Source organism: Zea mays, chromosome 1, assembly GCF_902167145.1.
Source record: "Zea mays cultivar B73 chromosome 1, Zm-B73-REFERENCE-NAM-5.0, whole genome shotgun sequence".
Classification (NCBI taxonomy): Eukaryota; Viridiplantae; Streptophyta; class Magnoliopsida; order Poales; family Poaceae; genus Zea; species Zea mays.
Window position 1 is genome coordinate 211,851,796 of NC_050096.1, and position 14,333 is coordinate 211,866,128.

The window sequence follows — 14,333 nt, forward strand, 5'->3', positions numbered from 1 at the left end:
ACATATATAATAACAGAGTGTATAGAGATAAATGTCACAATAACATCAAAGTATTTATTACATAGCAGAAGACTTACTACAAACTAAAATAATGAATATAAAACGAACTAAGGATCGTCGGCGCCAATGTCAACTGAGAAACGCCACCTAGATCAGATCATCCTCCTCGCCTTGTGGCTCCTCCTGAAGCACCTGTTCTTCTCCTGTGGGGGGATTTTAGACAGCAAGGGTGAGCTCACACATGATCATAGCTCAACAAGTTGTGGGGAACCAGTGGACATAAACTCACAAAGGTGTGAGTTCATGTGATGTGTAAGGCTAATCAATGACAGGGGTTAAAGCTGAGCATTGCTTTTAAGTAGTTGATCAAAATTTTATTAGCAGTTACTAAGTGTAAGTAAATACCAAACCATAAATAAAGTAATAGAACAAATTAATAATAAACCCATGCAATGCAAATGACAAAATTGAATTAAAGTTCCATAATTTAAACATCAGAGAGTTCTGAGCTGCTCATGACCGTGAGCTCGGCTAGTATACCAGTTTTACACTCTGCAGAGGTTGTACCCTTTACCCACAAGTCATGTTACCCATCTGCCAAGGGGTCGCGACTCCCATACACCTCTACCTAGGAAGCGCGGCAGGGCAACACTACGAGGCCTTTACAAAGTTCCACTAGCTTCCGAAAACCCGCTACAGTTTATGGGAAGAGCACTTGCAAGAATCCCCCGTCTGACCGCCATCGCAACTAAATCAACCCGAGAACCTCCTTACATGCAACTCCCCTACTGCCCTTGCCCCTTTCGGGTAAGGTAGTCTTCCACTAGCTTTCCTAATTAGTCAGCCAAGGGCGTCCCATTAAACCCTTGTGGTGGCACGTGTTTCTCAAGTTAAGCTCTATGTTCCAATTAACATTAATGAACTTGACATGAACATAAATAGAATAACAAGAATAATTGGAACATAGATATAATAAATGATTATCCCAAAACTATGTAAAGCAATAGCAAACTACCTAAGTGAATCAGGGGTAAACAAGGTAATGGGATAAACAATCTAGGGTAACCTATCGGGTCCCATCAAAATTAACCTATGCATGAATAAGTGATATTAAAGAACATTATTGGGTAAAAAGTGGTCAAGGGCACAACTTGCCTTCAATGAGCTCCTGCTCAGCTACTCCAACCTGCTGCTCACCAGGATCCTCAGCAACGGGCTCTTCTACTCGCCACAATACAAACAAGCACAGTGCATATAGAGAAAATTAACATCACACCAAACATACAAACAAAATACACAGTAATAATCTAGACATTAAAATAAAATTCTAGGAATAGGAATCATAATTTTTGGAGTTATAGATTTTAAGTTATGAATTTTCGAAGGTTTTATGTGTTTTAAATAGGATTAAGTGAAGAATAAATTTTTCTTACTGTTTTCATGACAAAACAGAGACTCTAGGTGTTAGAGAATAAAATTACAAAATTTTAGGAGCTGGAATGGAGTAATTTGGAGTTCATATGCATTTTCTATGAATTATTGAAGTTCTAGCATATATTTTTGTATTTAAAAATCAATTTTCTAACTCATTTATTCATTTAACAAGGCACTGGACTGGGCCTCAAAATATGAGAACAGCAGGGGGCTCGGGACAAAAATCCCCAAGGCACAGAGACCAGTCGTGCAGGACGGCGGGTTGGTTTCTCAGAAGCCTAGGGTTTCTTTAGCAAAATGTACCCGCGAAGGGGTATCGAGGGTGCTCAGCCGTTGGATCAGAATTCAGCCGACCAGATTAGACTGGCAGCGCGCATAAACCAGCACAGGGCCCCAGCCGTTCGATCTTAGATCTATGGTGCAGAATTATCCGTACGCGCGCTATAATCTAAGCCGCTAGATCTCGATCAAACGCTCCTCTGCTCTTCCACCCAATCGGTAAGCCATCATCTAATCTAGACCGTCGCTATGGATATCAACGGTTCGCAGAGACCCGACGACCGCGCCTCCCCCCCGAGCACATCGCGCGCGACGGCGCCAGAGCAGCCGCGGCGGCGCCATGGTCAGCATTGCCCAAACACCGCACCCGAGCACTAAATGCCCAACCGAGACGCACCACCCAAGAAGAAGGACTTAGCGATCACAGGAAAGGAACTCATACCGTCTCTTGCGCTATGTTGTGCCCTGGCCACGGAGGAGGTGCGGCCCGCGGCGGACCAATCTCGACGGTGAGCAATTCCCGACAGCACGAGACCACGCACACCCGAATTCCTTCCTTAACGTAATAAGCGCCACCTCAAGAACGACCGGGACTGGGCTATCGGGGTAGAGAAGTAGCGGTGACGCGATTTGATGACAGCGGCGGGGGACTCCGGTGTTCTTCTCGGGAGGTGTCTAGACAGCGATGGGCGAGGGAGGAGCACGAGGTCTCGGTTCCCTTTTGTAGCCCAGGCGAGTCGGAGTTATAGTCATGCGGGTCAAAACGGTGCAACGACGAGGCCGAACGTGGCGGAGATCCTCCGGCAAACGCGGCGGCGGACCTGGGCGTACCGCGCGAGCATGAGGGAGATGTGAGCTGTCGGAGTTCCGGGCCCACGCGTCATCGGCGCCGCGGGGTGGAGTTGGGGCCGCACGTGAGTGACTGGCAGCACGGGCCCACTGGTCGACGCCAGTCTCCTGAAGTTGGGTCGCGCGTGAGGGGTTCTCCTAGTGGGCCAAATTGCGTGTAGTTGGCCTAATAGCGCACAACACTGATTTTCTTTTATAATTCCATTTTTCTTCATTTGTCTTCTTTTTATTTTGAATTCAAAATTTGAATTTGGATCTTTTTAGGAGTTGCATATTTGAGTCCAATGTACACCCTAAAACCTATTGCAGAGATAATATATTTTTTTATATCTTTTATACTCATTTTACTCCCTTCTAGGATTTCTTTTAAATTCTAAAATTCCACTTTGGAATTTTATTATTTTTTTGTCATATTATCTTTATGTTGTCACAAAATACACACAAAAATGAAAACCAGCATGATACATATTTTAGTGGATTTTTTTGTTATGAATTATTTGCCTTTACATAGGGTGTTCACATGTGATGATGCATAAAGGTCAAACTCATATAAGTGAAGTGAAATTGTGTCCCCTTTTATATTATCTCTTACCAATTACAAATTGGGTATTACAGATTGTGTTTGCAGTGACTGACGTTGCTCCTTATAAAGCTGTGGGTGTGGCTGGTGCTGGTTCCTCCAGGAGTTCGGGGGCCGGCAGATGGAGACATGGAGTCAAGGCGGTCGGTGATGCAATGCGTGCTCAAGTTCAGCGGTGGCGTCTGGGAATCCTCAATGGCTGGGCAAAAAACCCGTAACCCGAAACCCGAACCCGGAATACCCGAACCCGAACCCGAAATACCCGAAGCCCGAATTTTGTTCGGGAATTTCGGGTAGCAACTTGCAAAACCCGAATTTATTTCGGATAATTCGGGTATCACAATCGGGTACCCGAAATACCCGAATTACCCGAACTTTCATGTGTCATGTACTCATGTCATAATTAATTATTAATTTATACATTTATAATTATGTGTAAGTGTTCATAACTTGTGATTGTAGATTGCTTATCATTATTCAAACTATATTTTGTTACTAATTTAATATGGTGTATGTGTTTTTATGAAGCAAACACAATTGTTTGGGTAGTTCGGGAATACCCGAACCCGAACCCGAAAATTTTTGGGTATTGTAAAACCCGTTGTAATTTCAGATATCAATTCTTAAAACTCGAAATTTTAAATACCCGAATTACCCGACCCGAAATTTTCGGGTAACCCGAACTCCCACCACCCGTCCCCGCGAGTCATGTGACGGCGAGGCACCCCGCACCCCGCACTGACGAAAACGACCATGACGCACCAAGAGCGGGGAGCGAGCGTCGTTAGCTTTGGCCTGGCAGCCCAATCCCGTCCAGTCCGGCTCAGCGGCCCACCACCACCTACTCTCCCTCGCGTGCGTGGGCTTCCCTGTCTACGGCTGGCCTGGGCTACCTCCGCCGCCGCCCTATACCAGGAGCCGACGAGGTCTCTCTCCGGCTTCGCGCACTTCGCCGGCGACCACTCACGCTCAGAGATGTTCTTGCCTTTTAGGCCAAAGCTCGTGTTCGTAGTTTGATCATGGGCATCCTGTGCAGTGAATGTATGTAATTAGCTATTTCAAGAAGGAGATCTTAATGTAATTAGCTACAGCAGAGCTCATCTTGCAGGCCCCCGAACAGAAAGAAGCTAACCATGGGGGGTCATATTATGGGCATGGTGAGTGACAGAACGAAACGAGATTTGAGGAAGAAGGAAAGAGGAGACTGGAGGAAGAAGGAAAGAGGAGATTTGCACAGGGAACCACAATTTATGTAGCAGCAGATTGCCAACACTGAAACCCAGCATACCAAGGCACAGACAGGGAAGCTGAATTGCGATGTGCGTCTTTAGAAAGAGGCAAAGTGAATCATCTACAGTACCTGAGATGTCGAGATCCACGAGGTCAGCAGGCGGGGGGGCATTGACAACCTCATCCTGGAAACGGATGCTTTACAGGTCAAAAAGGCTTTCTACTCGCCATGATTACGCCGCGTTGGTTCCAATGCGATTATGTCCCTAGAGACTATAAATAATAATATAGTGGCTCATGAATAGCTGCTTGCGAGTATGAATGTGAGCAAGTTATGCGCTCGCTCCTGGCGCACATCAATGTAATAGTTGCTGACAAATTGTTAGCTCACGCGAAATGCTCAAATGCATGTCCTACCCAATTTCAAAAAATAAAATAAAAATTTGTTCACATCAAAGTTGTTGTTCACACATAGATTTGTTTACTATGATCGGAGAAGGCTGAAGTGGCCTTGTTTCTCAAAGGAAACGAGACTACTCTTTAATATGAAATCGCCTTTGGTGTGTTTGGTTGTAATAACAGGATGGAATGAGATGGGACGATCTATCAAATAAGATTGTTTGGTTCAGGATCAATGGTTGAGACATTACTATCCCAGTGTTGTCCCCAGTTATCCTTCAAAATTGGAGGTACGAGAGAGGACGCCAGATGACATCTCTGTTCTGGCTATCCCGCAACCAAACGACGGGACGTGATGGGATGATCCCTCAAATAAGATTGTTTGATTCAGAGTCAAGGGTTGGGACATGACTATCCAGTGTTGTCCTCAGTCATCCCTCAAATTTGGAGGGACAAGAGAGGGCGCCAGCCACCAGGGGACGCCCCTATTCTGACTGTCTCGCAACCAAACGCACTCTAAATATCTCTTTAACTACCCACCAAACAAGATTACTAAAACAAGACTACCTACATTTCAAGAAAATTCGAATTTTCTTGAAAGCTAGGCCACCAGCCCACCACGGTCCACGCCCTCACGTCTGCCGGCCCACGCTCATTTTTAGAATTTTTTTTGGCACGACACGCCGTGTTCTTGGGTTGTTGCGACTGAATATTATCAGAGAGCGCGTGCTTGGTTCTTAGAATAAATTTATTTACATAGATAGATAGATCGTCGGTGCCAGATTGCCAGTAGGCAGTAGGTACTTGCCCTCCCTTAAAATAAGTGTCGCTCTCATCTTCAAATACTTTTACATTTAATTAAATATATAAAAATATTATTTTATGGTACATAATGTTGAAGAATTAGACAAATTCCAGATTAAATTCCGAATATAAATCATGACCAAATCAGAATAACTGAAATAAAAAGTCAAATCAGATGATGCGTACTGATTAGACATACTGATAGTTGGCGCGCGTCGGAATCAGCAGGGTCGATGATGTCGAAGTAGCGAAATCAGCAGGGTCGACGAGGTCAGAAGATCACGAGCAGTCGCGTGAAGACGCTTCCCAAAAACCTTATTCGCCCTCTCCCGGTGCAGGATCTAGAAGACGAAGGGTTCCGGAGACCTGCTCTCCTGATCGCAGATGCACCTCTGCGGTCGGGACGAAGGGAACTAAAAGGCGGCTCAGATATGAAGAGAGGCGAAAGCGAACTGGGATCTGGGATGATTTGGAGGCTGGCTGCCGGGCTCCTTTTATAGGGCCAAGTCCGCGACCCCGTGCTTATCCGCCCACGAAAATCTCGCAATCAGTTGAGATTTTATAGCGATCGGTTAGGATAAGCGTAACAGCCAAGAAACCAAAAAATCAAACGGCAAAAGGTAGCCGCGCCCCCGCAAGGCGAGGGGCCGTATTTCGGCGGACCATTCACGCGCATGTCGTGCGCCCGCGCCCTTCGCCCCGCCCCGCCCCGGCCAGGCCAGGCCAGGCCAGGCCAGGCGAGCGAGCGCGCGTGTGGCTCTCCACACTCTCTCCTCTCATCCATGACTTGGTGAGTGAGTGTGGCTTCCATATTTAAGCTAGCTCTACTCCACTAGAGCTAGCAATATGGTGCTATTGGTTCCACCTATTCCTTAGCCATCCACTTATATGGGCTTTTGTGATTTTCCTGGGATTTATTCGAATTTCCCAATTGGGCCTAGCCCATAAATCCTAACAATCCCCCACCAGATCTCAAATGCCCATCTACAATTTTCGCCACTGTTCACTACTGTTTAATATACTAGTTTTTTCAGCAGAGACTGTTAAGTTGAACTTCCGCCTAGAACTCCAAGCTACACCAACCCATAACTTGGACAATGGACTATGCCTTGAATTGCAAGTTTTGCGTGAATGGGTTTCACTTGAAGTCATGACCAGTACTTGGCTACCAGTAGTCCCCTTCTCGGGTGGAGCATATACGTCGTACTCCAAGGTCTCTTCATGAGTTTACTAGAGATCACCCAGATCTCATAGACTGCGACGTTAGACAGTCTAACTCATATAGGTGTGTTCTTTCAAAGAATGTTCTGCAGGACAACATCTTCGCTAATACAAGCCAACAGAACACATTAAGGCACAAAGCCAACCTGCCTTACATCATTTGAGAGTATTGCATCTTTACTTAGAGAGGGTCAAAAGTTACTCTCCTCAGTTCACCAATGGCTTGTTCTTCCCAGGACCTAATTCACGGGATCTCCGATCACATAGACTGGGTTTCCACCATGGCAACTTTATTCGGGTCTCATACCCATCTCTCTCGATGCGATTTCTATCACATTACGTGGTAGTCCCTTGGTTAAAGGATCTGCCAGATTTTTATCTGTTGAAATATAAGTCACACTTATAACTCCGGAGTTTCTCAACTTTCTGACAGACTTCAATCGTCTTTTGACATGTCTTGATGACTTTCCATTATCCTTAGAACTCGTCACTTTAGCAATCACTGTTTGATTGTCACAGTTCATAAGGATAGCTGGTATTGGTTTCTCAACCACCGGCAAGTCCATCAAGAGTTCACGCAACCATTCTGCCTCAACGGTTGCTGTGTCAAGTGCAGCTAGCTCGGCTTCCATGGTTGACCTCGTCAAAATGGTCTGCTTGCATGACCTCCATGATACCGCACCTCCACCAATAGTAAAGACATAACCACTGGTGGCATAAAGCTCGTCTGCATCAGATATCCAGTTCGAATCACTATATCCTTCAAGTACTACATGCTGACCAGAATAGTGAATTCCATAACTCATTGTACCTTGCAGGTAGCGCATAACCCGCTCAAGTGCATGCCAATGATCAGTCCCGGGGTTTGACATGAACCTGCTCAATTTGCTCACAGCAAACGAGATATCGGGCCTTGTTGCACCAGCAAGATACATGAGTGAACCGACAATCTGAGAGTATCTCAATTGGTCTAAACCAATTCTCTTGTTCTTTCGCAGTGTCACACTGGGATCATAAGGTGTTGGAGAAGGTTTGCACTCAGAGAAGCCAAATCGCTTCAAAACCTTTTCAACATAGTGAGATTGCGAGAGAGTAATCCCACCATCTGCCTTAATCAGCTTGATGTTTAGAATCACATCAGCTTCTCCCAGATCTTTCATATCAAAACTCTTTGATAGAAAAGACTTGACTTCATTGATCACATCAATGTTTGTGCCAAATATCAATATATCATCAACATATAAGCACAATATAACTCCTTCGCCCCCACCACAGCGATAATATACACACCTGTCAGCCTCATTAATGGCAAAGCCTGCAGACGTTAGAGTAGTGTCAAACTTCTCATGCCACTGCTTTGGTGCTTGCTTCAGACCATACAAAGATTTCAATAACTTGCACACCTTGCTTTCTTGACCCTTTACTACAAATCCATCAGGCTGTTCCATATAGATTTCCTCGTCCAACTCTCCATTAAGAAAAGCTGCCTTTACATCCATCTGATGAACAAGGAGACCATACGAGGCAACCAAAGAAAGTAGTACTCGAATAGTGGTCATTCTAGCAACAGGTGAGTAAGTATCAAAGAAGTCTTCTCCTTCTTTCTGAGTATAGCCTTTAGCCACAAGCCTAGCCTTGTACTTTTCAATTGTACCATCAGGCTTGAGCTTCTTTTTAAACACCCACTTACAACCCACAGGTTTGCATCCATAGGGTCGATCAGTGACTTCCCACGTACCATTTGAAAGAATGGAGTCCATCTCATTATGAACTGCTTCTTTCCAATCATCTGCATCTGGAGATGCAAATGCTTCTGCAATGGTAGTAGGAGTATCGTCCACAAGGTACACAATGAAATCATCACCAAAGGATTTTTCAACCCTTTGTCTCTTGCTCCTTTTAGGAGCATCATTGTCATCCTCCTCTAGGACAATTTCATGTGACTGTTCAAAACTCTCAATAGGTGTACTATGTTCAGGAGTTATCTCAGAAGAGTATCTAGAATTGCTATGAATGTCTTTCATTGGAAATATATGTTCAAAAAAAGTAGCATCACGTGATTCCATAATAGTATCAACATATACATCAGGAACTTCAGATTTAACTACTAAAAATCTATATGCTATGCTACACGAAGCATATCCAAGAAAGACACAATCCACTGTCCTTGGACCAAGCTTGCGCTTTTTATTAATTGGTACATTGACTTTCGCCATGCACCCCCAAGTGCGCAAGTATGAAAGTGATGGTTTTCTCCCAACCCACTTCTCATAAGGGGTTTTCTCTTCTTTGCCCATAGGAATTCTATTCAGAACATGACATGAAGTCAGGACTGCCTCCCCCCACCATGCCTTAGATAAACCACAAGTGTCTAACATGGCATTCACCAGGTCAGTCAACGTACGGTTTTTCCTTTCAGCAATCCCGTTTGACTCGGGTGAATAGGGAGGAGTCCTCTCATGAATAATGCCATGTCCTGCACAGAAATCGTCAAAGACTTTGGGAAAGAACTCGCCACCACGATCTGATCTAAGACGTTTGATCTTTCTCTCTAGTTGGTTTTCAACTTCGGCCTTATAGATTTTAAAGTAGTCTAAAGCCTCATCTTTAGTTTTAAGCAAGTATACATAGCAAAATCTAGACGCATCATCAATCAATGTCATGAAGTATCTCTTACCACCTTTTGTCAACACACCATTCATCTCACAAAGATCAGAATGTATGAGTTCTAGCGGTGCTAGGTGTCTCTCCTCAGCAGCCTTATGAGGCTTTCGAGGTTGCTTCGACTGCACACAACTATGGCACTTAGAACCTTTGACTATGGTGATATTCGGAATTAAACTCATGGTTGCAAGCCGAGACATAGAGCCAAAATTAATATGACACAAACGAGAATGCCAAATACTCGCAAGATCATCAACATTAGCACAAATATGGTTCACAGACTTATTATTGAAATCTAACAAAGAAAAGCGGAACAAGCCTCCGCAATCATAGCCTTTACCAATAAATTGTCCAGACTTGGACACAACTAATTTATTGGACTCCAAAACTACCTTGAACCCATCTCTACATAGAAGGGTTCCGCTAACGAGATTCTTGTGTATAGAAGGGACATGATGCACGTTCTTCAGCTGCACGATCTTTCCCGAAGTAAACTTCAGATCCACCGTGCCAGTGCCATGAACAGAAGCATGTGACCCATTCCCCATTAGCACGGAAGAATCCCGGGCGCCCTGATAAGAAGAGAACAAGTTAATGTCAGAACACACATGAACATTAGCACCAGTATCAAGCCACCAACTAGGTGATTGAAATACTGAGAAGATGAAAGGTAGATTACCATACCCTTTGTCTTCCTCATTGCTAGCGATCACTGTGTTGACATTGCCCTTTTTGCCACGGCGATCCGCTCGATCAGGACAATCCTTGGCAAAATGACCCGCCTCGCCACATGCGAAACATGTCAATTCAGCCTTGTTCTTCTTCTTCTTGAAGTTGGTAGTTTTATTGGGCTTGTTAGATTTTGGCTTCCCTTTGCCCTTGTTGTGGTTCTTCTGAACCATGTTGGCGCTGGAGTGGCCCTCGCCTCCTTTAGATCCCGTGTCCTTAGCCCGAGCTTTCTCCTCAACATCCAGAGACGCTATCAGATTTTCAACTGATATCTCCTGTCTCTTATGTTTCAGAGCTGTGGCGAAGTTCCTCCATGTAGAAGGCAACTTTGCAATAATGCACCCAGCCACAAATCGGTCAGGAAGGACTATCTTAAGGTGGTCGAGCTCCTTGGCTATACACTGTATTTCATGAGCTTGCTCTACAATAGAGCGATTATCAACCATCTTATAATCATGAAAGCTCTCCATGATATACAGGTCACTGCCAGCATCTGATGCACCATACTTAGTAGTAAGTGCATCCCACAACTCTTTCCCGTCTGTGTACTGCATATTCGCATCAACCAGACGGTCAACAAGGGCGCTAAGAACGACTCCCGTGAACATAGTATTGGCATGGTCGTACTCTTTCTCCTGTTCAGGAGTCAGTGGACCCTCAGGTCTGCCTTTACTAACATGGAAGACATTCATAGCAGTAAGCCAGAGCGTGGCCTTGACTTGCCATCTCTTAAAGTGCATACCATTGAACTTTTCTGGCTTGAGCGCATCGGCAAAAGCAGCCATAGAAAAACTAGGAAATTGTCTACAATAAGGTTTTTGGATTGTTGAAGAATTAGACAAATTCCAGATTAAATTCCGAATATAAATCATGACCAAATCAGAATAACTGAAATAAAAAGTCAAATCAGATGATGCGTACTGATTAGACATACTGATAGTTGGCGCGCGCCGGAATCAGCAGGGTCGACGATGTCGAAGTAGCGAAATCAGCAGGGTCGACGAGGTCAGAAGATCACGAGCAGTCGCGTGAAGATGCTTCCCAAAAACCTTATTCGCCCTCTCCCGGTGCAGGATCTAGAAGACGAAGGGTTCCGGAGACCTGCTCTCCTGATCGCAGATGCACCTCTGCGGTCGGGACGAAGGGAACTAAAAGGCGGCTCAGATATGAAGAGAGGCGAAAGCGAACTGGGATCTGGGATGATTTGGAGGCTGGCTGCCGGGCTCCTTTTATAGGGCCAAGTCCGCGACCCCCCGTGCTTATCCGCCCATGAAAATCTCGCAATCAGTTGAGATTTTATAGCGATCGGTTAGGATAAGCGTAACAGCCAAGAAACCAAAAAATCAAACGGCAAAAGGTAGCCGCGCCCCCGCAAGGTAAGGGGCCGTATTTCGGCGGACCATTCACGCGCATGTCGTGCGCCCGCGCCCTTCGCCCCGCCCAGGCGAGGCGAGCGAGCGCGCGCGCGCGTGTGGCTCTCCACACTCTCTCCTCTCATCCATGACTTGGTGAGTGAGTGTGGCTTCCATATTTAAGCTAGCTCTACTCCACTAGAGCTAGCAATATGGTGCTATTGGTTCCACCTATTCCTTAGCCATCCACTTATATGGGCTTTTGTGATTTTCCTGGGATTTATTCGAATTTCCCAATTGGGTCTAGCCCATAAATCCTAACACATAATTACTATTATTAGATAAATCGTTAGATCTATTTTTATAACAAATTTATTTGGTGTTATAAATGATGTTGATATTTTTTATTATAAATTTAGTTAATTTTCAAAAAGCTTAACTTGTACAAATATTACAATAATATTTATTTTGAGACAGTAAGAGTATTGTATACGGATGCAAAAGGTATGGATATTATCCGTTCGTATTCTAATTCGATTCATCTAAACGAGTTGAGATCCGATTCGTATTCGAGTCCGGGTATTTAGTATATGATTCGTATCCTATCTTTATATGTATCTGTATTTTCAAACTTAGATATTTAAAGTGTCGATATCTATTCAAATTTATCCGACACGGCTTGCTAATATTCATATCTAATTTGAATTAGAAGAGAAAATACGAAAACAAATATGAAACGAGTAATCATGGGCCACTCGAACCGATCAACCAGAACAAGCCAACCCGAAAAACCCCGACCCGACCAATTCAACAGACGGATAGACCCGCAATAATTTATGGGCCGGGTAGGAGCCATTATTTTTGACCCAAAACCCGACCCAAAGCCAAACAACCCGACCCAACCTGAAAAAAAATCCGACCCAACAATGTCAAATAGGGAGTCACGAGCCAACCTGATCTGATTCGACATTTGAACAAGTCTATCTTGTTCGGCTGCCCTGCACCGTAGCTGTTACAGTTGTTCAAACTGCAATAGCTGTAATCTATAGAGACAAAATACTGTAGAAGACACAGCCAGATTAAAGCCACATCAAGCCCCAACGAATAAGCGTATAGCGTGGCTGCATGAGCATTGCGGTCGTCACCAGCAGGGCAAGTCCAGCGAAGTTTTTTAATATTATTTAGTCAATATTTTAAAAGTAACCATTTTAAAAAGATTTAGCAAATCTCACTATATTTATCATGCCGGTACGACATAATAATTTACACTGTCATGCTATATACTTTGTACGATAATGATTGTCATGATAACATCTCTATGTGCGTTGTACATCACGTGCGAAACACATTGGTTTGTTTTATCCCTTCACCCTTCTCGCCTAGCAATGGGTCGTTACATCATATATGGGTTGTTGCATCACATAAACTGTGAGAAACTATCCAAACCTAACATGGCAGGAAGTCACACGTATCGCAACACTCTCATATAACATCACCTCATTAGCTAGAGGAGAATGAGTGACTGAGTGGGCTACAAAAAAGGTTTGAGCTCCTTCTCAATTTATACCTTTCTCGTTTTTTTGCTAAGATAAAGGGTAATATTTGTTCTTATCAATTTAATATCTGATATGTGGACCGTAGGTTCACTTTGATATTAAATTTATTTTTATGGGTACTGTCGGTGTTTGGAGCCCGACCGCACACCCGAGGTTGCCCCTCGCGGTGTTTTTGAGTAGGACGGCGCTGTTGACTGTAACTCAATGATTTGTGCGAGATGCACGAGAGACGAGGAGCGATCTTTCTACAGGTTCGGGCCACTTGGAAACGCGTAACACCCTACTTCCGGGTGTGGATCTTTATGTGGTAGGTTACAAAGGAGGTCTCCAGTATGGAGGAAACTAATGAGCTACATGGATGGTTGGCGAGTGACTTGGAAATGATGGGGTGCCCCCTAGGCCTTATATAATCGACCGTGGGGCATTACATGCATGTATGATGATGATGTATCCCTAAGTAATAGTGAACCGACTGAACTTATCCTCTCATAATCTTGCCGACTTATCCTCAATTGGTTCCGACGTCCGAGGGTGCTGCGCGGGAGAATCGGATCGGAGCCACGGATAACGCTTAAATCCGATGAGCCGCCTGGGCCCGAGTCTGCTAGTTTTCTGTGTTGGCCCATTCTTCCAGCAGTTCTCCCCTGGCCCATAAAGGGACGACCTTGTGAGATAATAGGCCCAAGGCCTTTCGCGAGGCCTTCTTGCCTTCTAGTGGACCCGGGGGATATCCGTCCCCACAAGCCCCCAATCTTTGAGTTGATTTTGAAATAATCAGCCCAAAGATTCTAGGTCCAGCTTGCGATTTTGATTTCCATTTTGGTGATGGGCGCTCCGAAGGTATACCTATTGAACGTTGCTTCTGAACCCTGAGTAACTCAGTAAAAACACTCTTCTGTTGTCCTCCTTTGGTGCATTCAAAAATCTTCGTCTCATGCCTCAGAAATTGGCGTTCTATCATCAACTTATGCCTTTGAGATCAGCGTCCTATCTTTTGCAGTTAAGAACTCATTGGGCGCACCGAAGGTGCACCCAATGGGTGTAGCCCCCGAGCTTTGAGTGGATTGTTGAAAATAATCCACTCAAAGATCTTATGCTTTAGAAATCAGTATTTGGTCTTCATCTCATGCTTTATAAATTAGCATTTTATCTTTGTCTCATGCTTTAGAGATAAGCATTTTATCTTTGTCTCATGCTTTAGAGATCAACATTTTACCTTTGTCTTGTGCTTTAGAA

The 14,333-nt window shown here is 44.5% G+C and overlaps 1 protein-coding gene and 1 pseudogene across 2 annotated transcripts; one reads left to right on the forward strand and one right to left on the reverse strand.

The window, feature by feature from the left end:
• Positions 1-1,155: 1,155 nt before the first annotated feature.
• On the reverse strand, positions 1,156-4,803 carry LOC103643228 (uncharacterized). 2 transcript variants are annotated; one of them, XR_560902.4, is made up of 2 exons: positions 4,503-4,803; positions 1,156-1,221 (listed from the first exon to the last, which is right to left on the reverse strand). XR_560902.4 is itself a non-coding variant. In XM_008666382.3 (2 exons), exons 1-2 carry the CDS (start codon positions 4,554-4,556, stop codon positions 3,781-3,783), a joined length of 444 nt encoding a protein of 147 aa, XP_008664604.1. In that variant the 5' UTR covers positions 4,557-4,803; the 3' UTR covers positions 3,722-3,780. The 2 variants fall into 2 exon arrangements, 1 of the variants encoding a protein (XP_008664604.1); XM_008666382.3 differs by lacking the exon at positions 1,156-1,221 and adding an exon at positions 3,722-4,170.
• Positions 4,804-13,104: 8,301 nt separating this feature from the next.
• On the forward strand, positions 13,105-13,275 carry LOC111590805 (uncharacterized; annotated as a pseudogene).
• Positions 13,276-14,333: the final 1,058 nt, after the last annotated feature.